Source organism: Dicentrarchus labrax, unplaced genomic scaffold, assembly GCF_905237075.1.
Source record: "Dicentrarchus labrax unplaced genomic scaffold, dlabrax2021, whole genome shotgun sequence".
In the NCBI taxonomy this organism is placed as follows: Eukaryota; Metazoa; Chordata; class Actinopteri; family Moronidae; genus Dicentrarchus; species Dicentrarchus labrax.
In genome coordinates this window covers 17269364-17296018 of record NW_026136713.1, presented here as the reverse complement: position 1 = coordinate 17296018, position 26655 = coordinate 17269364, and the positions used below count along the sequence as shown (strand labels likewise).

The window sequence follows — 26655 nt, the reverse complement described above, 5'->3', positions numbered from 1 at the left end:
TTCCTCAAGTTATTTGATAGAACCTCTCATTTCCTTTATATTTATCTGTGTGTGTGTGTTGCATATTTCTTCTGATTGCATTGATGAAGTGCTTTTAACCAACAGCAAATCTCCCTAATATGAGGGTGTGTTAATGTGCCTGGGAGGGAGGGATGGTGCTTTATTTTGCATTATGTTTATTTTGTATGTTTATTATTTTTCTGTTCTTCTTTTTCTTTTTCCTCAATCTGAACTTTTTATTGTTGTTGTCAATTTCAAAACAAAGCCGTGCTTTTAGTTTTAAGCCTTACATACATGGCAATAAACATGGGATCACAAAAAAAAAAGCCATGCTCTGTGAGGCTGAACTTGCTGATGTGTAGCAGGTATAATGTTTACAATGTTCTTAGTTTAGTGAGTGTGCTAACATTTGCCAATTAGCTCTAAATATAAAGTACAGGTGAAGCTGATGAGAATATTGCAGGTATTTGGTTATAAACCAAAGTACTGGACAAATTCATATTTTGATGAAAATGTCAGAGGATCACAATAAATTCTGAAGAAGATGAATGTCTGTACCAGAACCAATATTTGTCAAGGCATTTCCCTCAAAACCAAAAGTGTCAGCAAGAGGAAAATTCAAAGGATCACCAAAGGCATTGTGATATACTATTTGGGAAATAATAAGTGCTTGTGCAAAATGTTTAATTCACCAAGTAGATGTAGAAATATTTCACATGAAAAGTGAATAATATGACCTACTGGTGGAGCTAGATAAAAAAATCAAACAATCACCAAGGTCATTAGGATTCATCCTCAGGGGATTGTGGATATTTGTATCAATTTTCATGGCAATCCATCTGATCACTGTCGAGACTTTTCAGTAAAACCCAATAATGTCAGCCTCATGGTGATGCTTGAAGTAGCTGGGATTAATTCTCTGGGGACCCTGAATGTCCATATGGTAAGGTATTTCAGTCTGAACCAAAGTGGTGACCGACCAACAGGCCAACATTGCTGCGAGCATGACTAAAAATACAACAGCATCTGAGAGTTTTACATTTTGGAATCATAACCCAGTTTCAGACACACATGTGAAGGAAGTAGGATCAAGAACATACAAGCCATAAATAGCAGCAGATGAACAGCAGATGAAAAAATAAAAAATTGGCTTTTGGAAATTAAAAAAAGAAACTGGCTGCATAATTATAGCAGTTGTCTAAATGAGCCATAGCAGTGAGCGTTGCCCTTCTTCACAGGCGGGGTGGCAGGGCAGTACCTCTGTGGCAGGGAGCTGTGGCTTCTGCCCACTGGCTGACTGCCCGTGCCACGGCTGTGGTAGCGGGGAGGGGTGGGATGTATGTTTGTGTCGAAAGTGACGCTGCGCTTTTGGCATGGCTGAGCCACAGCGTGATCCGGTAAGAGCCTCCAGATTTACCACAAGAGGAAGAAACCTCAAGTCGCTCTGGGCTGGAATCTACTGCAATTAAATAAAAAAAAAAACCCAAAGCAAAAGGAAGCAGGGAGGAAACAAATAAAAGAGAAATTTTTTTGGAGAAATGCTCAGTATGTTTTCCATTAAGAGAGGAAATCTGGCACTCTCACTCTTCCCTGCTCTCTCATCTGTGTTTCGAGAGTTGCATCGGGAGCTGGCTTGGACAAACAGCTGGACACACAGAACATGTAATCAGGGTGGCTATAGGCATCCCGCAGGCCACAGGGTTCACCTCCCCTTAACACAAAAGCGCAAGTCACACCAAGGAAACACCGGCTCAAAGGCTGCACACAAAGCCCAAACATGTGGCCGTTTGCTCAGTGCAGGCCAGCCCAGACAGAGACACAGAAACCGCAAGTCTGTCACTGCCTCCCACACATGACATGAACTCCACACAGGGTCACTGTTCGACACGACAGCTGCAACAGAGTCCCAGAGCTCAGCCGCTGCTTGATGTGCACTGATGGAAATCAACCTGCGCTCGCTGATCATCAGCTGTGGTCTTTTACACAAGCTGGCTCCGAGATCCCGGTTCACATTTGACCATGAATCACAGAAAAAAGGAAGGTCGAACGAAATCTGAAGGTAAGATAATAAATATCTCGGTATAAATGCAGGAAGTGAATGAGTAATGTTTGGAGTAAAACCGGGAGGGGATGAGTAATGAAGACAGAAAGCGTATAGGAAAAAAAAAAAAAGGGCTTCTTGTCAGTGTGTGTGATTGGGATCAGGCTCTGTGTTATGTCCTCCTCTCCACGCACAGGACTTGTCTGGACAAGCTGCTCATGACTCGGCCCAGACGGAATCTGCTGCCCTGAATGTTTCTATCAATGCCTCAACACATCTAGTCTACAAATCTAATCTACAGAACTTAAGGCTTAGGCTCCCAAACAGACTACTGCTTACCATACACTCATAACAAAAGCAATGGTTTCACCGTCTTATGTTGATGGTTTCTATAATTGCTCTGCGTTGAAGGCTTGAAATTCACAAAATCAACATGAACTGTTTTTAGTATAACATAGTGATGAAAACTGCTGACCTGATTTGGGGGTTTATACTCATTCAGTGTACTGGCTTAAAGCTGCTTTAATCAATCAATATTTCTATATTAAAATTGGTCTGATGACCATGTGTAATGTAAAATATTTAATGACAAAACCACAGAAAATGATTAGAACTCTGAAGTTGAAGTTTTTAGCATCACTCAGGTCATTGTTTTGGTTCTATTTCCCTTAACTTTACTGTTTTGGTTCACTCTCACCACTCTCATCAATCTTATATTCAGGCAAGGCAGAAACATCCCTGGCTGACCGCGAATGAAGCCAATATGGAAGTGCCAAAAACTTGAAGCTGGCTATGGAAGTGAGTAATTCTCCGTAAGGGCCAACAATAAAATACCAAACCTTGCAGCAGAAATAACAAATTTTACAACCTAGTACAAACAATGGGTTTGGTCTCTAAAGAAAAATTTCCATGTACAGGGGTGAATTTTTATATAACTCACCCATTTAAATGATATCAAGGTTTCAAGTTATGCACAAAAGGGCATGGCTGCTTTGACAGGTGGGTGCCGTCACAGGTGGCTGGTTTCAGCATCCAGGCTTCACCCACGCTGCACGTCTGTGCTCATTTTTGAGTTAGTCAGTCTATGATTCAGCCACAAAAGGCAGGTGTTTTCAGAAAAAAGCTCTAAAAATTAGTTGTGTGCTATCTGTTCAGCACCAAAGACCACATAGACAAAGTGGAGACAACCACTTTTTTTAAAGGTCCAGTGTGTAACATTTAGGAGGATCTGTTGTCCATGGAATATAATATACATAACAATGTTTTTATTAGTGTATAGTCACCTGAATAGAATAATTGTCATGTTTTTGTTACCTTAGAATGAGCTGTTTTTATCTATAGACGCCACGGGTCGCCTTTCAGGAAGCCCACCATATTTCTACAGTAGCCCTGAAGGGACAAACACTGGCTTTTCGCACAATTTGCAGCCACCGTAGTTTCTCCTTCGTGCTTGGAAAGGGAGAGTGAAATGAGAGAGTTGCAATGTGCAACTACACCACTAGACACCACTGAATCCTAAACACTGGACCTTTAAGACATGCAGAAGCTTCAAGTATTTACTGATGTATGTTGTAGAAAAAAATGTCAAAATCACCTTATTTCAGGCATCTATTAAAAACCCATAAAAAAATGTGTTGGCCTCAAGATGAGGGACATGGGAAAACAAAAATGCTACATCACTTCCAGGGTGTAGGACTCATTCTTCCAACGCTAATCTATTTCTACAACAAAGTAGAACTAGTGTTTAGAAAGTATAGTCAAACACGACTATAGCAAGTGAACCATGTCAGAGTTCACCAGGAAGTCTATGTACAGATGTTTACAACATGCAGTTTGATAAATAATTACTTTACTGTTCACCTTTGTTTCTTTGTTTGTTTATGTCTCTATTCCCAGATCTTGATCATTGATTTGGTCAGTGAAATATTAGTATTCCCAATAGGCAATGTGGCGAAGGATTAAGAAAATGAGACCCAAATTGTAATAAACTGACCACTGAAATCTTTATAGTGACAAAGATAACTGGTTCTCATATGAGAGAATACTTCAGGGATTCAGAGCTCTGGTTAAAAAAATAATAAACTCTGCATTTTACACTGTGGCTCTAATAGTCTTCTTTTTATCTCAGAGCTCCTGTAAAACCAGAAACATACTAACAGCAGATTGCATATTTTTGCCCGGGTCACTAAAACAATCAAATACGTGACTTTTCAGCACAGACTATTTTTCATGATAAATAAAGGAAATGGACTTTCCTTACACCTAATCCCCTCATGTACACTGAGCTGCTACGCTTGTAACCATGTTTGCAGACGTGCTATTTGGAGGAGAGAGCCCGGGGGGGGAATGAATGAGGGACACCATGGGAGAACGATGGACAGACAGACAGAGGAATGACAGGAGGCACTTTCCACAGAGTGAGTCATGGAAAGCTCCTCAGCACTCTGACAGAGTTTCGGACCACGCAGCCTGTCCTACAGTCCCACCCGCTCTCTGAGACTCATTACTCAACTTTTATTAAATCTGAAATGTAAAGGGTAGTGGGACCTATGTTCCCTCATTCTTTTTTCTGTTTTTTTCCCTCCTTCCCCTCTATCTGTCCGCGGACGAGTATCTCACGCAACAGGAGCCCAGCCTCAGACAGTTAATGCAGACAAGATTAATTTCCTGATGTTAATTCCAGTTGGAACAGAAAACACAGGAGAAAAAAAAGGAGCTCTCAAGTCCCACGTTAAACTGGGCGTGTGTCCACTCCACCTTTCTGACTAAGCCCATAAGGTTATTTCCAGATTTCTCTAGACTGGACTGAAACCTGAATGAATGTTTAGACTTTGTTCTGGTGGATAATCTTTGGAAGCTAATGAAACATTTGACTTTGTTCAATAAATTGTTGCCAGTTCATCTCCTGGAAGAATAAACCACATGCTCTCATCAAGGCAGGGCATGAACACACAGAGTTAAGTCCCCCCCAGCATTAAATATATCTGGTATGACAACAATTTCAAATTTTTAGGCTAACCAAATGAAAATCTTGACTTATGTCTGTGAATGTGCCTGATTGTCTGCATGGGGTTTAATAGTTTAAAAAGTCTCATTCCTGCACAGGCCGCTGGTGGCTAAATTAGATTTCGCCCTCTCAGACAATGTCTTTTTGTCTGCTGCCCGTCTGCTTTACACGTTATCGCCGTGGTTCCCAGAGTCATGTGTTGCTAAGAAACCCTTCATTTCAACATCAGCAGACTGTCACTGCCTATCCCATGATCACACCTAGCAGGAGCCGGCAGACACTCGAGTGGGTAAGCGGAAAATAGAGGGTGGAGTGGCATGTGCTTGCACAAGCTTCAGTGGGCCGAGGGGCTTCAACCAGCTGTTCTGCTGCCGGCTAGGCTGGCTTGTAGCAAACAGAAACCCAGAGAAAATGGCAAAGAGGGAGATGTATTAGAAAAAAGGGAGACAGAGAAAAATAACTACCACATACTGACAAGGCATGGCTTTCCAGCAAGATGAAAAGGCATTCAAGCAGGAGAGGGAATGATAAAGTTAGGGAGCGCTAACACTTTGACAGGTCCAGAGAGGAGCCTCAACTCTGCTGTGCTCCCCAGAGCACTGCCGCCCCAAACAAAAGGCAGAGGAGGAACAGAGGAGGTCCCTGACCCTCACAGGGAGACCCTCTGATGACCTAGCAGAGACAGGAAACAGGAAGTGTGACCCCTGACCTCTTTTGGGGGGCAGGGGGGTCCTGTTACACAGCAACACGTGACTGTGCCCAGTGACAACAAGTGCAGGATGTGTGGATCAGATCAGAGACTGCAGCAGGAAGACTCAGCTGTTCACGTCTCTGCTCCCTGACAGCTCAAAGAAATATTACGGAGAGGATGAAAAGCCCACAGCACACACACTCACAGGTAGAAACAGTGTGTGCTGTGGTTCCTGGTTACCGGCTGCTTGGCTTGAGCAGCAGGATTTTTATAAGCCGGCTGCGTGATAATTATACCCAGTGGGGTGGTAGTGGTGTGGGAGCAAAGGGGCTCAGTGGGTAGAGGGAGGCGACCCTGGCTTGGGCCTCAGGGCTGATGGTGGGAGGGGAAGGGGGGGGTAGAGAAGGAGGGGACAGGGAGGGAGGAAGAGGTGGAGGTATGGAGGTAAGGAGGAATGGGTGGCAGTGGTAGAAGGGATGGTTGGGCCTCATTAGCAGGCAGACTAATTGGGAGGGAAAGGGCCCTCACATGCTCTGTCTGACCTCCCAGCCAGCAGGGGAGAAAGCCGGGGCGGGGTGTGTGAGTGTGGGGGTGGGGGAGGGTTGTGTGATAGTTGGATTCCTAAAGTTAAGGAACCATAACTCCCATAACTCCTCAAATCCTTAACTTACCATGAAGTCAGGAGTCTCCGGAAAGCTAAAGGATAACATGCATGTGTGGTGCCCTAACAGGGATACCAACTCTACCTCCACAAATGCCCTCAAGCTCCACAGAGGTTTACACCAGGTGTCACACTTCATTTAAAGAACCCTCATGGCTTATCCCGACTCACAAATATAGCGGCATAACAGCCCTCCTTCCTCCTCCGCTTCCAGAGCAGTCGTTCTTCACACACATAAAAACTAGGAAGGCGAGAGGACAAAAGCCCTGAGGGGGTATATTAAATAACGCTTCAAAAACCCTCAGTAAATAACATCAAACAGAAGTCAGCCTCTTTGACTGGAGCGAGCATAATGGCCAGGTTAGCAAGTGTAAGTTTACAAAACAGCAGGCCTAGTCTGACACCCATGGTGTCTATTAGTCTGATTGTAAGCACACCCTGTAGGAAAAGGCCACTGCATGCTGGCCTTGTCATGAAACAGCTTCCATTTTATCTCTACTGTAATCATAATACACATCGGCATCTATTTATTCACACTCTTCAAAGAATATTTGAAGTTTGTCTTTGTTTTATAGCCACATGTATGCTTGCATGTCACTGCTATATATGAGCTGGAAATGTATCTGCTGTAGTTATATTCCAAACTACGCGTGTGCAAGATTAACTGCTACAAGCGTGCACAGTAAAAACTGTCCTAGTTTAACTGTGTATGTGAGTTATATATTAAAGGGTGTATTCTGTACAAGCATGCACAAGGTGTCGAGCACACGCTGCCCAGGCTCTGGTGGCTCGGAGGAAGTGAGACTGCGTGATGGAATTTGTGGCGCTCGGGATCTGGTTTATTTTCCACCCTGGATTCCTGTCCTACCTGCAGGATTTTCCCAGGTTCTGGCTTCAATTAGACTGGGAAGCTGGGAGGAGAGGAGGGGGATCTGGGGGTTTAGGAGAGGGGGAGAAAGAAGGGGGCTGGAGGTGGGCAGGGCGACAGAGCTGGAGTCTGTCACACACAACTCAGCACAGCTGGAGAGATGGAAAGAAAGGCAACAAACGGAGAGATAGAGAATGATGGAAGTAAAAGCTAAAACATTTGAATAAGGCGCTTTGGCACGCAATGTGAAAATGTTTGTTATTCTTAAAATGACAGAGCAATTTTAACAGTGCAAGATGAAATAATTGTGTTTTGCCAAAAAGGGATTCATGAAAATCTTCAACAAAGATGTCTTTCATATCCGTGATATTACAAATGTATCGTCTCCAAAGCGTGTCATATAGCCAAGAAGAGGCTGTCAGAATAATCCCAGGAGGCCTGACCCTCCAAATGGCACACTCATCTGACAAATGAGTGGGAAACGCTCTGTAATCAAAGACCAATCACATAATTGCTCTATTTTGCCACTAGCTCAACCATCTCCTGTGAGATTAGTTGTTCAGAGGAGAAACCCAATACTCTGGGAAGTTAAACAGATGTTCTGAAAAACAAACTCATCTCCTCAGAACAAGAACACATCACCAAAATATGTTCTAATTTAAGGAGCGCTGACTCCAGATATGTCTCTCCACAAGGGAACTCACCCGGGCCAGTTTTTACACAATAAAAGTATTAATGTAGTGTCACAGCTAAAGTGAGGTTCTCATTAAGAACACAGCAAGACTTCTTGGAGAATATCGTCAACTTGATGTCAAGCCTGAGGAAAGCATGTCGACACTCGTCTTTATCTGCTTTGACATACTGCGTATACAGGGAACAACACATGGACGGGATCTCACACAGGAATTTGTTACACAGTGTTAGCACGCACAAAAAATGTCCATGGCTCCTCACAGTCCTGCACTGTTTAAAGATTCCAAGTCAAGAAGCAATAACCAAAGGAGAAAGCCATTTCTCTTCATCCATTTATAGTGCACAGTTCACTTTAAACCTGGCTACGGCTCAGTCATGACATCAGCTGCTTTAGGCGTGAGAAAACGTTGTTTTATAAGCTAAGGCGACTGGTTCTGAGATTTTTTTTCTTTTGGTGTTTAGTTTAGCTTCACAGAGGCACAAAGGCAAGGGTCTCCCTGCCAGACTGTCTCTGTATCTGCTGATACTCTGATCAACACTGACAACGTGAGAAATGACACATTTCCATTGCATAGCTGCATTTCACAGGGCCATGGTCACAGAGCACTTAGGAGTGGAGGAATGAAACATCAGGGGGATTAAAGTTGGAAGGAAGTGGATTTTTTGGAGGGGTCCCATGTCCCCCCCACTGTTGGAGAGTGTAGCCCCTATATTTTATGACATAGACTCGCATACTGTGGGCTGGGACTGATTCGTGGTTAGAAAGTGGGTCAGTATGAGCTGGAAGAACCATTGATTGTGTTCGATGTTTGAGCCAAAAGGAGAATAATGTTCATTCAAATGGAAAACGTGTGCAGGATAAAAGAGCCTCGTAGGACTTGTAAAGACCCGTATGCGAGTGACCCGTGTCCTGAATGTGAAGCTGAATGCATATAAAGACAATAATGTACACATTCTGCAGCTCTGAACATATTACACGATGCTCAAACACTTGACGACAACACAAGACTGAAATACTGCCGTTTTTAATCAGCATGGCACTCTCCTGGTTGACTTCCAGGAACATTACGCATACTATCTCATTGTTGGCCTGTTCTCATACACTCCGCGTATAAACAGGGCAGATGAAAGTAATTATCTGTGAGCTGTGGCCTGCTCTCTCATATCAGATGGTTAATTAGTCCATTTGCTTTTAGCCCTTCAACATCCAGAGCTGGTGGTCTTTCAACTGGCGGGGAGGCGGAGACCTTGTAAAACTGCTTTTAACTAAACAACATCACTTTCTCTAGTGCCTTCAGAGGTTGTTTACAACATCCCGGCTCGGAGCAGCGAGGACCATGAAATACAGTGTGTAGTCAATAAACATTTAGCCATTATAAAGCAAGTTAAAAGTTCTGCATGACATCGGTCGACTCTATTGGCAGATATGTTTTTCTTTATCCACGCTAGCATCATGGCTCTACGGATGTCAGTCAATCGGCCCATCGCCTCAACAACTGTTGGATTCATTTTTTTAAGTAATTAATGGTGCCCTGAGGATGAATACTGATGATTTGCTGACTGTCTGACAGCAGGTCAAACTTCATTTGCTATATGGAATGACACAAAATTTTGTATATAATTTTCATCTACCACCATCATGAGGTGAATGTCTCGACAACTACTGGCTGGATTTCCATGAAATATTCAATCAATCATTCGTGATCCCCAGAGGTTGATTCCAACTAAACTTGGTGACTTTTCTTCTCGCACCAACATTAGGTTGACTTTTTAGTTTGTTAGTGAAACATCACTGTATAATATATAACATATAATAATTATTTAATTCATCCCTCAGGATGAATTGTAATAACTTTGGTCATCCATTAACTTTTGATATTGCATCAACATCAGCCTCAGCTAAATTAAGATGGCGAATAAGGCAGACATTAAAACTGCTAAACATCAGCATGTTATCACTGTGAGCATGTTAGCATGCTGACTTGAGCGTTTAGCTCAAAGCTCGGCCTTGCATAAAAATAGCCTCTCACAGAGCCGCTGGCAAGGCTGTAGACTCTTTGTCTTGTTCTTTCTTCAGCTGTGAACAAAACATTTGTTTCTATCATGTTTGCAGATATCTAGAATGGATATACAAATGATTAGACAAAATAACAGGAACAGCTTACAATATAATGAAAAATGATACATAAACACAACAAACTGAAACCTCAAAAGTTACCATGAACTTGAGTGAGCTCTCTCAGGCACAAGATAACTGATATTGTAAACTTCACAAAGGGAGTATTTATTGCAGGACTATTGTATTATATTGCATCATATTCTGAGGAGTTCCTATTATACTGTGAACCCTAGTATAGTGATGATTTGTAATAAAAAATATTTGTGTAATCTGATTTCTTCACAAATGGCTTTGAGTCATAAACAGTTTTACTGCACATGAAATATGCAATCAAGCGCAGTCAGTCGCTTTGTCAGATGTTAATCCAGCCCATTGATGTTGAGATCTAAAGGGAAGTTGGAGTTCAGGCAGAAATGTGCTTAACTCTGCTGTATGGTCATCAGATATGGGATTAAAAGCTCCCATGTGAATAGTTAATCTGCATAAATGTCAGGTGTTTATGTAAACAGAATCAAATCCCCATAAATGTCCACATGTATACCACGTCATCAGTACAACACGGGGGCAAATGAGAATTGAGTATTAGGTTACTGAGAGCATCTGATCACACACGCAGTTTCACTGCGTCCATGTTTCTAAGGGATTGTCTGAATGTCTGTAACACAATGAGCTCAGTCATTTCACCAAACTGCATTTACTTGCAAAATCTCATCAAAAGCCTATCAGGAACCTGATCCACATGGTAAACAGTCTGCACTGCAGCAGCTCGGCTTGTAATCATATGGGTACAAATGTTTGTCCCTGTCAGGGCAGGAAGTTTTGAAAGGCTTATTACATTAGAGTGCGAGTGTGTACACATCCTGTGTTTTTAAGATTAAAGGATGATTCCGGTTTATTACAACTTGGGTTTTATTTTTGCAGTTTTGGCCATTGGTATTATAACATCATACTCAACAAGTCTGAGATCTGGGAATGCTGCAAAGTCGCTAAAAAGAAGTCAGAAGGAGAACGCGTCAGATGATCAGACAGATATTAAGCAAACTTCCAGGTTAGCCACATTTATTTGGAAGAGAAAATAAAGGTATGCAGTAAAAATATTATTATAAGTAAAAACTGTTCCCCTTATTACTATCAGACTTTATTTTAGCCAAGTTTCTGTGTTCCCTGATGTCAGCAATTTCTTTGGAAAAAACATGTTTTCATAAAGAGGAGAAAAGATTGCCAAAACTATAAAACCAAAACCCAAGTTTTTATAAACTGGAATTATCTTTTAAACCTCCATAAAACATTTAGACTGAGATCTTGGATCAATCATACAGGGGATTTTGAAGAGGGTAAGGGGTAAGGACACACCTATCATTCCTGTTCAAGCGCTGCTCCTCTTGCTTACAGCGGGACTAAGCGTGTATGAGGTAATAAAGCAAAAGTAATTGAAAGAATTACAGCGTCTCCAACCACAACCCTCTGTATTTTTCTTGAGGGTCTCTGGTTGTCAGAGGGGGAGTGGAGGAAGGTCCACAGTTGCTCCTTGGATCTCCCATGTTGTTTAAACAGGAGAGAAGGATTGTAATCCACCATGACAGGCCTGTAGCACTCAGAGGCTCAAACACACACATAGCAGACAAAAACGCACACATGCAAGCACACTTTTCAGCTGGAAGATGGTGCGTGTGTGTGTGCGGGGGTCGGCAGCAACCCGACGTGTTGACAGCTACAAGTGCAACCACCAAGAACCAGGAAATACAGACAGATCTGTGGGCTGATACATCTACCTACAGAGGCTGACTCTGAGCCTACATGGAAGCATCTCTGCACTCAGTCAGCCCACTCCAAAAAGTGGTTTCCATGGCGACTCAGCAAAAAAAGGGGGCTTCGGCCTTGACAGCTGGGGTTTACTGTGGATTGAGGACATAATTCCTGTTCGTCACAACAACCCCCATCGCCCGTAGAAAATTAGTCCTCGTCTGGTCGCCACTTTGGTACATTTGTGTCTAAAAAGAGTTTTCTTTCATCTTTTGAGAAGTGCAGATGAGACACAAATTAAAGGGTCTGTTCACAAGTTTCCTTTCAAGGGTATTTTATTGTGTTTTAAAATAGCAAGGTTTTGACATCACCTTGAACACAGCCTGTAGGTGGTGTAGGAGGAGGAGTTTCTCTCAAAAGTGGGTGAGAAAGGTGAGTTACAGCGCTTCACTTGTCCTGTGCTGACCCCCACAGGAGCTGCAGAGTGAGACCTGCCTGGAAATCAATGTCCAATTCTGAACTAAGAGGCAGAACTAATGGTAAGGAAAATCCTTGCACCTCCACAGAAAAGGGCAGCACATGTGCACAGAGAAAGTTTTTTAACTTACTGTAACAGACGAAGTGGTACATACACAAAACACGGGCAGCATGCACGCAGCTCACCTGGTTGATGTGTTTCAGTTTGTCTATGATCTGGCTGATGATCGGCTCAGGGGGCTTGTTGCTTCGGGACTCTGAGCCCGGGTGCGATCGCTTCAGGCCAGGTCCAGGAAACCTGACAAGAGAGGAAGAAAACATTGATTCAGTTTTTTTTTCAGTTTGATTGTTTCTAATTGGGACTTTTACTGAATTTAGAAACCCTAATTTAGAAAAGTAAGTTTCACAAGTGGAGGTCATAATTAACTGATCATTTCTCCATCACCCCAAACAAGGTGTTTATCACCATCTAGTGTTGATAAGATGAATGACAGTGCCTCTGTTTTTTAGCTTAGGGGCCAATCTTCAAAGCTGGAAAGTTCATTTGTAACTCAACCCTAACCAAAGGACTAACTTTTCCCTCACTGAAGACATTATGTCTATAAAGTTAAACACCGAATCACATTTTTAATGTTTAAAGATATTTTTTATACTTTTAATAAAAGCTGTGGAGACTGCAGAAAGAAACTATTTATGTTCAAAATGCTTAAGCACTAGGCTTTATTAAAATTTAACTCGTAGACACCGTGAGGTAAAACCATCCTCAAAGGAGTTTAACCATTATACAAAGTCTGGGTAATTAATTTCATGCACATTAAAATGGCCAATTAGTGGCTTTTAATCATATCTGGTGTTAATGAGAGGACATTAGCAGAAATATACTTTTGTCCTGCTCCAGCGGCGAGGGTATATTTAGGCACAACCAGCCTACAGGCAGGCGCTTACATGTCTCTCTGTGTAACTGAGGAAACACGGTTCTGTTGACACCTGTGTATGTTATCAAGAGGAGGAGTTGGTGAGTCTCAAACTTTCCCGCAGGTGTTTCTTCAGTCTTGGCAGTGCCAGGAATTAACCCCTTCCCGACACAACATCACAGCTGTGCTAACTCACTCCTGCACGCATGAGACAGGCGTGTTTAGATGAACTAGAGTCAGGAGTGACAACATATCTTTCCCCCAGGCTGATTTGAGTGGTGGTGAGGGCAGAGGTCATTTCTCAGCGTAAATGTCATCTGCTTTATTGCTGCAAATGTTGGAAAGATGAAGGACAAATGGGCCAGAGTGGGGAAAACTGATTTCCAGAGAAAAGGTTAGTAAAAAGAGAAAAGGGCCTTGGAAAAAAAAAATGTGTGTGAGAGGCATCGTGTGTGTGTAAAGCATGAGGTCATACTCTGTTCTCATCTCTATGAAACAGCCCTGAGCACACACACACACACACACACACACACACACACACACACACACACACACACACACACACACACCTTTCACCTGTCATCTCCACTCATCAGTCTTCTGCTCTCCCTGAAGTCAGACTTTTCATTAAACTCAAATTACATTTCCCCAGTTATTTATTCTTCTTATTAGCCATGATCTCACCCCCTCTCAGCTGCTAATTATCACATTAATAATGGAGAGAGATGTGTGATCCATTAAGGAGAGGAAAGGAGGAAATATGGGTCGAGGAAGGAGGATTAGGGGAGGGAGATTTTGAGTGGAGATAAGGAGCCGAGGCAGGTTAGTGTTTCACATGATAGATGCCAGTCAGATAATTTTTACAGACACATATTATAATTTAGCGCGTTTCCCTGTTAAACTGTTTTTTCACCACTGATAAGTCTCAGTTGTCAGCTCTCAGCTTGTTATCTGATCCTTTCTGTGTTATTGTTTGCTGCTAGCTGAGCTGATCAGATCAGTTAACTCCAGTGATAACCTAATCTAATCTAACACCAATTTACCACGCCATTAGGTCCAGTCTGAATAAGCGGCTTCTCATGTCCGAATAAACAACAAAAGGAGAAGGGATGCGGGAGTCCAGGTGTTGAAGGAATTCTTAATGGAGTCTGGCGCTTTTCACACCACCTGATCACACTTCCACTCCCATGGTGTGTGTAAACAGAGTGGTTTTGTTACTGTTGATACACTACTTCTTCTGGCTGAATGTCATGTTGAGCAAAAACAGAATCAGATTCAGATGATATCATAAAAAGAGCTGTAAGGGACTGTATTGTGTTTTATTGTATTTCTTTGAACCCTTATCTTGACCTGACAAATAAAACACCTTCCCCACAACATGTGAAAATGTTTGTTTATAGCCATGTTAGCAGGCGTGGCTCTAGGCAGGGCGATTTTGATCCATCTGTCCAATACTTTGGTCCAGCCTGAAATATCTCAACAATCGGATGGATTGCCATGGAAGAGCAGATATCCATGATGTATTCTATCGACTTAATCGTGATGACCTGATATTTCCTCTAACGTCACCACAGGGCTCATATTTGTGTTTTTTAGTGAAATGTCTCAATAACTGTTGGATGAATTGCCCTGAAATTTACTAAAGACATTCCTGTTCCCCTTCAGGATGAATTCTAATCTCTTTGATTCCTTAAATGTCAAGTGTGTAACATTTTGGAGGATCTATTGGCAGAAATTGGCGTTTTCGCAGCCACCGTATCTCCTACGTGCTCCTATAACTACACCATAAGATCAAAATTATAATTTGTGCACTTTGGGTTTTGATCAAATACCTTCCCATCAGCCTCAGCAATACTTTGTGTTTAGTGCTTATAAAGTAGAATGATTCCATGCTAAACTGAGATAGTTAACATGGTTACTTCTGCTCCACATCAACACGCTAGCAATGTCATTGTGTTTGCACGCTGAAAATTAGAATTTAGCTAAAGCTTACAGAGCGTCAATATGAGTCTTAGATATAGGCCTAACAATCTGTTTTAATGGCTAATTGAACATTTGGCCAGGGGACACTTGAAAAGTAGCTTTTTGACACATTTGTAGTGATGTTTATCATTGTGCGTTGTTCTGAAAAATACACATTAATAAATCCCTGATACAGAGACAGAACTGTTGTTCTTTGCATAAAGTGCATCTTTATGAGCCATGGTACATGTGAAAGTTGTATTTTTGTTGTAACTTTATGTAATTATTAATTATTTTCCTAAAGAAGGCTGAAATAAAATATCAGTTTAGGACAATAAAAAGAAAAGTTATATTACCCTTCATTCTCTAAAGAAGTCTAAAGAAAATAACAATACCTTCCACTTTTCTGTCTTCCTCTCCCCACTATATATTTTTATACAGTCCCTAAATTAAATGTTCACAGTTGACACAGCATCTTATCTTTTATCACTTATCACACACACACGAGTTTACACTGTCATTAGATCCAAAAGAGGAATGGAAATTTAATGTTTTTAGTTGACACAGCGTCAACAGTTATCAGTGTGACGCTCTTTGATGTGGTGAAAAGTGTTGCTCCTCTGATCTTGGCTCCAGGTGGGTTGGTAAACACGCCTGATAAAAAGCGCCACATTTAGCTCCAAAGATCACTCCTCAAGTATCGGAGACATTCAGTACCCGACCCCTCCAGTGCTTACCCCTCCCACCCCTACCCAATCTAAATTTATCTGCATAGACAATATGAGGATGAATGCCACGTTTGGCTCTGGAGAAGGTCCTATCTGGGAGGATAATGGAAGATGATCCAAAGCAAATCGTAGAGTGAAAATGTACCCGGAGTGAATTTGCAGGCATATGCCCTCGCAGATGACACAGGGAATTGCTTGCCGCAAGATATTGTAATCTCTCCATCATTTCGTCTCCTTTCCTGCCTCCCTGTACTTTCCTATCGCACTGTTTGGTCCAGCTTGTAATCATCCCCTCAGGACAGCTTTGCCCTGATGCCAACCTGATGTCTCCTCCTCAGATTGAGTTTCTTTTCTCTCTATGTGACAGACTCTCGTTCAGCAGTTTGAGAAAGCTCAGAATTTATTCTCAGCCCTCCACGGGAACAAGAGGTAAAACATTAACCTGCAGCGCTTCTCATCTGAAATGTGTTCCTCTGCATTGATTAAATTCTACACATAATTTACAAAGCAGGAAAGGAAAAAAAAGAATGATATCTATAACTATCTAAGCCAAATTGAAATTGGGGCCGGCTGACGGTGCAAGGCGGAAAGGAAAAAGTTATGATGTGTGGAGCCAATGGACAGGGGTGAAGTGAAATATTGCGAAAACCAAATGAGGTTCTGCAGGGTGCACAGGAGATGGTGGATGAAGGAGGAGAGAACGATCGAAACAGCAATTAACTAAGCGAGAAGAAGGTGACAGCAAGCCTGACATTAATAACATCCCATAGAGCCAAAGTCAAGATTTACACACACACTCAGTGGGAGAGGGGGGCCCTCGTGTGAAGCTCATCAGCTCTCGGCAAACTTACCCTTCAACTCACCTACACACTCCTAGATGTGCTGCTGGAGTATTGGGAATTCAAGAATCAGAGCAGACTATTTGTATTACCGATCATTTAGAAAGCCAATAAACCTGACATGGACCATCCCGCAGGCTGTAGGGTGTGCTAGAGGGTGGATCGGTTTGCAGGTGCATGCAAGGCGTGCAGTGTGTTTTTAGAGCTGTTAATACAGGAAAACAAGACACTGATTTACCTGTCTGTCATCTCCTGCCCATTCCAGCAGAGGGAGTGGTTTGCTGGAACGGGCTCACGGCTGCACAGGGCCTCCCCAAGACCACTGTAGAAGGAGCTGAAGCCCTTCAGGTTGGATATGAACTCCCTGGAGTAGGCAGAGAAAGGAAATGTTCAACATGGAGAGGGACAAAGAATAAAACTTCAGGTAATGTGAATATGACACATCAGCAGGGAGAAGAGCAGAAATATAAATTGTCCGACAGTGAGAAGAAACAAAGAAAGCAACACAAAGAAGAAGAGGCAGAGGTAGAATACGAGAGGGGAATTTAGCTTGATAAGAATGAAAGCAGGTCGATGAGATCCCCCTTGAGAAAGAGAGAGTAAAAGAGGGAAGAATAAGCAGTGTCTCTATTCCTAATTGACATTAATCTAGCCATTGTGCTGCTGAGGCCAGCAGCCCCGCTGGGCATTATTACAAGCCTGTTATTGCATCAGGGGTGTTAAAAACACTCAAGTGGAGAAAGAATGAGTGTCACAAGGAAACAGTGGAGAAACCTGTCCACAGTATCAGGGACAATATTTGTCTGTCAGACATATATTGCCCCCATAGTGGTCTGGAGAGTGAGTGCTGCCTTATCAGCTGGAAGGGTCTCAGTCTGGATTACGGCTCCTGATTTCCTCACCTGCGGAGGCCAGCCAAAGTCTCATCAGAGTCTGAGGATGAGGGCTGCGTGTTGCGGGCTGCAGAGGCAGCGGGAGGCTGGGGAGGAGGGGATCCGACTGAGCGAGAGGCCCGCTGAGGAGTGTGTCCACACATCCCGCTCACCTGCAGAGGAGACAGGAGAAAATGAGATACTGGAACTGAAAGAATGAATTCAGTTCCTTATACCTCTTCACCTCACTTGTGTTTCATGGCTCCAGCTTCCTGGCTGTGCGCCTGTTTATTCAAACTGGAATGACACTGCAGACAGTAAGAACCTGTCAACAGCCAAACTGCCGGCCTTACTCAGCTGAGCCCCTCCGCAAATTGTCATCTGTTTGGGTTTGTTTATTTTTGGGAGGGATGAAAGCGGGGGGGATTTGCATAACAAACAAGTCATTGTATCCTCTGCCAGTCGTTTCTGCCTTGTTCGAATTTGTAATCATAACACTCCAAAAAACGCGAGTGTGAAAATAAGGCCTCTCGTTTGCTTCTTCTTTCCCCATATAAATGCCATTGTGTTTCCACATGGGACAACATAACAATAATAAATAAGAAGTCCCTCTCTGTCTCTCAGAGATAATGGACCTGGCACATTCTTTTCAGGTGCAATAAAAATGCAAATGGCTGTTAATGTTTAGCTTGTGGTTTAATGATTTGCCGGTGGTTTAATTTCCCCCGGGGATACCGGCCGAGGCTTAATTCTGCCATGTAATGTTAACAGCTAATTGTGCCCAGCTCCCCTTTAAGTGAATAGGCTGGCACCACTGCTGCTGAATACTGATGTGACCAGATAGAGCAGCGCTGGACATCTTTATCTTGTGGCAACCGTGGCCACATAAACACACACACACTTCTACAAACACACACAGATTCCCCCCACATAAACAAAAATGAATCATTTCATGCAATTACTCATTTGAACACAATGCACCTAAGCCTATTAACATGATAAACATGCACTCCTACATAATATAGTCATGACAAACACATAAACACACACACACACACACACACACGCACACACACACACACACACAGTTGTTTATTGCATGTGTGCTGACACAAAGAAATGCTGATCAGGCGCAAGACAGAATCATCAGGGTTAATCAATGCGGCCTTGTCATCCAAGGATACAGCGATAGCCACAGCGCAGACACCCGAACCTACACACACACACACACACACACACACACAATCCTAATAGTCACAGATGGTTGGGTTCTCCTGCACCAGGCATTCACTAATACCCAGCATCCCTGACTAGCCATCTCCACTAATACTCCCCTACCGTGTGTACACACACACACACACACACACACACACACACACACACACACACACACACACACACACACACACACACTTTCAGCCCATTGTCTTTGCCACCCCATTCTCTCCCTCCACATCTTCCTCTAGTGTAATTCTCTCGTTCTCCTGCGCCTGGAGCGAGTGCCAGTACTCCCACAGGCCATGATTAATGTGATTGGAGCTGCGTTCCTCTTTTTGTTTGTGCGTTCCCGGGAAGCCGTAGGGGAGTTGTGGCACAAGGGAAAGACTGATTCAGCGCACGGGCCCCTCCGCCGCCCCCTACTCCCCCCCACCACCCGCCGATTGTTTCCGGATTCTTCAAGGAAGGGGCTCATTAGTGGGGTATTAATATCACCCAGGGCTGGACTAACACAACCAACAGGAGAGTCTGCAGATAAAGCCAGCCTCAGCGTGAGAGCTAAGAAATATCTGCACACTTTTATCTGCACTGAGCAGCCAGCCTCACTGACAGAGAGAGAGAGAGGTGCTGACGGCCAGTAATACAACACACACACACACACACACACACACAGTCCACATGTCCATGCACTTGCACACCTGCATCTCTCAGGTTCCATGTGGCACTGTGCTTGTGCAAACATGGTGTAAAGGTAAACTCCAAACAAATCAATGTCAATGCACGCAGACCCTGACACTCTATAACGTATAATAAGGCTTATGCATTATTCTTGATCACTAGGAGTTACTAATAAGCAGTTTCGGGAGGAAAGATGATACAATCGGTGTTGTAAAGGTGGCAGGGTGCCATGCACAGCTGTAACAACATATTGGAGAATATTTGGTGAGTAATGTTTGTGTTCTAGAGGAGTCCAGGCTCAGGGGAGAGACTGAGTCAGCACTCAGCCCTCCTCATCCTCCACCTTCTCCTCCTCCTCCTCCCTGCATTGTTGTCACCAGCATAGAAACTGACTTCTGGTGAAATGCACATTATAGGCTTAACGTACATACACAAAAGTAAAGCAACACCAGATAGCTATCATAGTTATATCTTCAAATGGTTCTTAATGGGGTGCAAATTCAAATTATCGTTTTAGTAATGGACAAGTGAGTAGAATTTAGTGGCATCTAGAGGTGTAATTACAGATTGTTACTCCCTCGCTTCACCTTCACCTTCACCTTCCAACCGCACAGGAGAAACTGCACTGGCTGCAAAATTCGTGCAAAACGCAAACGAGGTGGTTGAACATGGTGGACTCCATAGAAGGCGTCTGTAGATAAAAACGACTAATTCTAAGGTAACAAAAACATAAAGGTTCTTATTTTCAGGTGATTATACACGAATGAAAACATACCTATGAATATTTTATTCCATTTCTTCCAATAGAAATGTTACACACTGGACCTTTGAGCCACACTATTTTGAGATTTAAACTGCAGCTATAGCAGTTGCTCTCCACAGACAAACTCAAATACAGCCCAAAGTTGAATTTGAATGGATGTTCAGTAGTTAACCCATTAGTTTGAACTCACCATTTATCCATCACTTTTAACTATTTAAACATGTGTCATTTAGGTTTTAAACTGACTCGTTGGAGGGTGTGTTGCTGGAAGGGTTAGCTTAGCAACAGTTGTTATTTTGACAATAAATTCAGCATTAGACTGATTTGCAATATAATTGTAATATTATTTAGGTTATATATGTTTTTGTTCATATTAGCTGAGCTAGATACTCTCGTATCAGCAAGAGTTGTTTGGTGAATTTACTCCAAAGACTCAAAAGCAGTAATTCATCTCATAATTTGACAAGTGGGTAAAACAAGCACTAGCAAACACAGAGAAGAGCAACATAATACAAAATATGAATTTCCCCCTTTGCTGTTTAAAAAAATAACAATCCTACTCCATCTTTACACTACATAGACATTACATAGGGTTAACTATGTGTGTGTTTGCCATATAATGTGCATATGAACCGTTGAATGCACTGATCAAAGCTGGCTAAACATAAAACATGTACTCACACAGAGTTTCCGGTAACTCAGATTGGTTCAGTCTAATCTTTAAATCTCACTAATCAGCCCGGCTCAGTATGCTTATTTAGAAAATCCACCGGTTCAGGAATCTCGGCTTCACATTAATGAGATCAACAAATCCCCAAATATTTTGAAAATAATCATTTGTTTTTAGAAAAAGGCTGGATTACAAACGTTCTCCCTCCTGGTAACTGCCGGTACTAAAACACAGGAAGATGAGTTATCTTTGCAGATCAGAGTCTGATTTAAAAAGAGACATTTCTTGTTTGTGCATCAAGGTTAAAGAGATGCAAGCAATAAAAATTTATTTCACACTTCTCAGTCAGAGTTCTGCAATTCCTGATGCATTCAGAGCTGTGAAAAGCTATTAAAGCTTGATGTCTTTTTGATTTTATAGACACTGTTCTGAGGCAGATGAAATAGTCGGATGTGTGAGTCTGGAGGAGGTATGATGTTTAAGTAGGATGGAAAATGGGCCTAAGGAATGTGATAGATTCCCTAAGAAGGTGCAATCAGGTGCAGTTGTACTGGGAGACCAATGGAGACTTGATAAAATGGCTCTTTAGTTCAAAGGATGTGAAAAATGTGTAACTGAGATGTGCAACCAAAGGATCAATAATTATACAGCATAAAAATGATGAATAAAGTAAAAACATTACAAATATTGTGTGACATTTTGGTTAATATACCTATTCTCTCTCTTGTCTAAATACATAAGAAGATCGATAACTCTGTGTTGTTTGTATGTTAATATGACGTTAGAGCCTAGAGTTTAGCTGGACAAAAAATAGTCAGGTATACAGATAATTGTAATTTTTACATGTTGTATGAATTAAATAAGCCACATAGAACGTGTAAAATTAGTCAGCTTTAGTAGTTTTGGTAGATTTTGGTATATTTGGACAGAGCTAGGCTTGCAGTTTCAATTGTTTTTGGTCTTTATGCTAAGCTAAGCTAACCGACTGCTGGCTCCAGCTACAGTATGTATTTACTATACAAAGAGGTATCAAATGTCTCATCTACATATTGGCAATGAATAATCAGATTTTCTAAAGTATTCAACTAGTTTTGTATTAGCCTCAAACAAACTGGTTATATCTGAGGATGCAGTGTGCAGCAATGTCATATTTTAGTGTTAGTGTTTAATATTTTTAAAACAATTCAGTCTGAAATTGAGGTTTTCACATTCAAAAAGAAATTAAATTATGATCAACTAAAAGAAAAAAATTCTTATTTTTCATTAATAAGTTTAACTTTTATACATGCAAATACATCTGTAATTTACATGGTCAAACAGGGAATATTGGGCCTTTAAACGCCATCTATTACCTTCTATAATTGTGATTTATTACATGTTTGAAAGCTCAAGCGGCTTTAAAACGGAGTCTGATTCTTGTATCTACAGTAGCTTACATGTTTGAATGGATTATTAAGTCATAAAAATGCAGCAGACATTTAATTAGTGCTTTTGTTTTCTCAGTAAAGCAACAGTTTGGGTGTGATTTGATCTGCTCGAGCTATTTTTGTGCACAAAGTGGAAGACAACAGAAAAGAGAGCTGATGAAAAGTGTGTTATTGATGAAAAATGACACACAAAGAGGTAACAGACTCATAACTAATCGCCAAACTGTGTCGAGTGTGTAACAACCCACAACTCGTGTACTCTGCAGAATATCTCCTCTAATCTTGGTCAGATCCATCATATTTCTGTCTCAACCTACTTCCCGTCTTCATTTTAAGCCGAGGGGTCGCCGGGTGATGGATGTCTCCTTCACACTCTCCTCTCCTCCTTCCCCTTGGGCTCGCTCTTCACACTCTCCCCTCTATTCTTCCCCCCTTTTTTTCTCTCCCTCTCTTTGTCGCTGCTTCTCTCCTCTCTTTCTCCTCAGTAACTGGTAAAAATAGAGCTTCATAAATCATGCATCTTCTCTCACAGCAGTGCGTAAGTACGAGAGGAAAAGAAATAAATGGGAGGGGAGGGGGTGAAAGAGAGAGAAGGATGTTGAGGATGAGATGTAGAGATGGAGGTGGATGACATCAACTCCAGGAGAGGGGTGGGAAGTTGACAGGGGAATAGATTGGAGCTGCAGGGCTCTTGGCTGCCCTCTCTGTCTCTCTGAACATTGGCTGATTCACGCTGGAGTTGCACCGGATGGAGGAAATGAATGTTAACATGCCGAGGAGCGGGCTGGCGGACGATGAGTGGTCATCCTCCCAGCTGAGTAACATGTTTTAAGTCCACAGAGAAAAGACGAGATGTCTCTCTCACACCTCGAGGACTCTTTCTCTCAGATAGACTCGACCCGTTTCTCACCTTCAGTAACAGGGGTCTGCACTTTCAATGGAGGGGAGGTAAAGTGAGAGACCACAGCTGCAGCCCTCACAATCACAGAGACCACAAAATAAGAGACAGTACTCCATAGATCCATTAAGTATCCCTGAAAGATTACTTCGAGTTTCCACTGAACAGCCACATATCCCGCAATGTACTTTACATTATATAGCATTTACCAAACAATACTATTTTAAACATAATAACATTGAAATCAATGGAGTGTATAAACAATCAGCACCAGCTTCAAACTAGATAAAGTGGACAATATACATTTGTTTGGTCACTTAAAGGTCCAATGTGTAACATTATAGCCGGTTATATCGCCAGAAATGGAATATAATGTTTATAGGTATGTTTTTATTAGTGTATAATAACCTGAAAATAAGAATCTTTATTAAATAAGGCTGATCATTTGCACGTTTTGCGGACCACCTTAGTTTCTCCTTTGCACTTGGAAGTGGAGGGTGACGCGGGGAGTTGTAATCTGCAACTACAGTGCGAGATGCCATTAAATCGTACACGTAAACATTTTTCGCCTGAATTATGTTAAGTCAAGTTAAATATATTTAAAGCACATTTAAAAACAACCCTTGTTGACCAAAGAGCAGGCGGCGAACATCACTATTAAAAGAAACACAAACAAAAAGAAACACAAACAAAAAGAAACACCGACATTAAAATCAATGCACGCAGCTCATAGGCACAGATACAGAACTCACAGTCATCAAACAAATAAATCAGGCACATCAAGAGGATTAAAACGCTAGATAGTAAAAGTATGTTCTGAGCCTGGAGGGGGGAGATGTGAGTGGGAGGCGAATGCTGTTCTACAATCTAGGAGGATGCAACAGCAAATGTGCTACCACCCCTGAGCTTAAGTTTAGATCGGGGACAGCCAGGAGCCGTAAGTCAGCTGAGGGGCTAGCCCAGAACTTTAAAATTAATTCTGAACCGGCCTGGCAGCCCGTTGAGAGAAGCCAGAATTGGGGTAATATGGTCCCTCTTCTGGGTACTTGTCAGGAGCCAGGCTGACTGATCCCAGCATACAGGGAGTTGCAGTAGTATAGACATGAGGATATATAGCAGCTTGATTTTGGCAAAAGTACAAAGCTGTGAAAAAAAATGGCATTGACTTGGCGGAATCACACCTGGGGTGATATTTGGGCATGCAATAATTTAAAAATTATTGTTATTATCATTGCCCTCAAGGATGCTCCAAAATCCAATTTCTCACTCAAGATGATTACATTAGGTTTTTATTCATTAATTAGTCATTCAAAATTAAGAAGAAAAAAAAATGTATTTCAAAGCCACTGTGTGTGTATGATTTGAACATCTCTGACATTGGCAGCCCCCTAGTGGAGATATCAAAAGAGAGACTTTGACACTGATTCCTGTTTCGTACTGTAGACTGTATGACCTGAATATATGTTGGAATGACTCATATGAGACTTCTGTCACAGATTAATATCTGGTTTTCACTGTTTGCACAAACTCTAGTCTGCAGTGTAGTTACACAAAGTTCAAATACAAACAGTAATTTCCAAATAAAACTAAACCTCTCTCCTTCTGTCCATACATTTGCTTTCTCTCGCTCATGCACGTGCTTTGTATTTCCTCCTCCTTCTCTCCGTAACTCTTTCTCGTCACAGAGTCGATGATATAACGTTTAACTGTCAATGTAAATATTTATATACCTCGATGCCTGGTCACTAAAGTCGAGCACTGACCTGACATTTGACCAGTGCCTGGAGGAGGATCATGAAAGATAATCGGCTGATGCACATTGACTCATTCAGACAGACCACCGATAACCTACGTCACTGTCTGTCTCAATGGGGTATAAGACAAATGGGCTGCAAGCGACACATGGACTGCACCGATCTTCAGTGGGACTGTCTCATTTTTCTGAAAACAAAACCACTTTCCATCTGAATAATTTAATAGCTTCCATAATCACATGAAATCACTACACTATATATATTGGTTCCAATTCATTTTCATTTTTGATTTTATGCAGGCGAAAAGCAAAACACCAAAAAAGAATACAGACAGATTTTTATTACTTGGGTGGTGTGGTGAGAAGATGTCTCTTCCTGCGTTGTTCCCGCACAACAACTCACATCAACGATTTAGGGTAAAATCCAGGAAAATCTGTTTAATGTGCTCTTCATATTATTATATTTCACATTTTTCCTGCTCAATACCACATTACAGTGGCACAATAACTGACAAAAATAAACTAAATGAACTCAGGCACCCCTTTTCTATCACTGAGTAAACTGACGACCCCTGACTCACATATTTTGTGGATATTTCATATTATATTCAATGCATAACAATAACAGCACAGAACAACTGGTAAACTGTACAAGAAATTTGTGTGAAATGCGCGATTTAGATAATTTTTTTCATGAATAGGGAGTTTTCCTGATTATTTAGGAACTTTTTTATATAATAATGTCTGTATTATTTTAAAGAATCATAAATACTTCAGTATTTTCTTCTCCCTGACACTCAGCCATTGTTCTATTAGCCTTGGTGACACCGGTGTATGATAATGACAATGAATTAATTAATTGGCTAACATGAAAAACCCCTGCAATGGTCCTTTAATCCCCAAGTTCATTCAGACAAAATTACTGTTTGAGGTTATTTGAGGTGTTGTCTAATTTTGTTTGATCTCCTATGACTCCACTGTGAAACAAAATTAGCCTTTAGGGAAACAATGCTTCTGTCCCTTCAATGACACCACAGAGCAAATGGTGTCTCAGCGAGATTACATTCAAACACTCACACTCACACGACCTTGTCACAGTGCTGAACCATACACCACTATAGCAGCTTTAATCCCATATATTTGAACCAGAGTCAGAGCCATAAACACAGTGTAAAGTCATCTGCAGTGACTGGAACTGCAGTCTTAAATAAACCCACACAGGCCTTATTTAATTTTGGATAAGGATCTCACACACACAAGCACAACGATTTCCCCTAAGTCAGCGATTCATGGATGCAGCCACGCCTTCGCGCTGTAGAGTAAGTGAGGTCAACCTGTGTGTTAATAAATGATGGGTTCTGAGTGGAAACCTGGTCACTGCAGGGATTCGGGGTGTGAGAGTGAAAAGTTCAGCAGATATACAGAAGCTAAAGCACATCCAGCTCTGTAACTCCGGCAGAAAAAGGAATTCATATTTCATGAGCACTTCTCCCTCACTTCACATGTGGGCTACGAACAAACTTGACGGTTTTATTGCAGCTGAAACCACACATAACAGGTCACCGCTGTTGAGGAGTGAGAGACGAGCTTCAGCGAGACATGCTGGGAGAATTTGTCTGGCTGCCCGGAAAAA

At 41.9% G+C, this 26655-nt stretch overlaps 1 protein-coding gene across 2 annotated transcripts in view; it reads right to left on the bottom strand.

Annotated features, from left to right (window-relative positions):
• gpc3 (glypican 3) overlaps positions 1–26655 on the bottom strand; it is a 103875-nt gene that overhangs the window by 17836 nt on the left and 59384 nt on the right. The window contains exons 4-7 of one of the 2 annotated variants that reach the window (XM_051419243.1): positions 17646–17788; positions 16982–17107; positions 12487–12598; positions 12141–12314 (exon numbers count right to left, since the gene is read on the bottom strand). In XM_051419243.1, coding sequence (XP_051275203.1) covers positions 12261–12314; positions 12487–12598; positions 16982–17107; positions 17646–17788 — 435 coding nt within the window. In that variant the 3' untranslated portion in view covers positions 12141–12260. Of the gene's footprint in view, positions 1–12140; positions 12315–12486; positions 12599–16981; positions 17108–17645; positions 17789–26655 lie in introns of those variants that run through there. The other variant, XM_051419242.1, reaches the window with a different exon arrangement.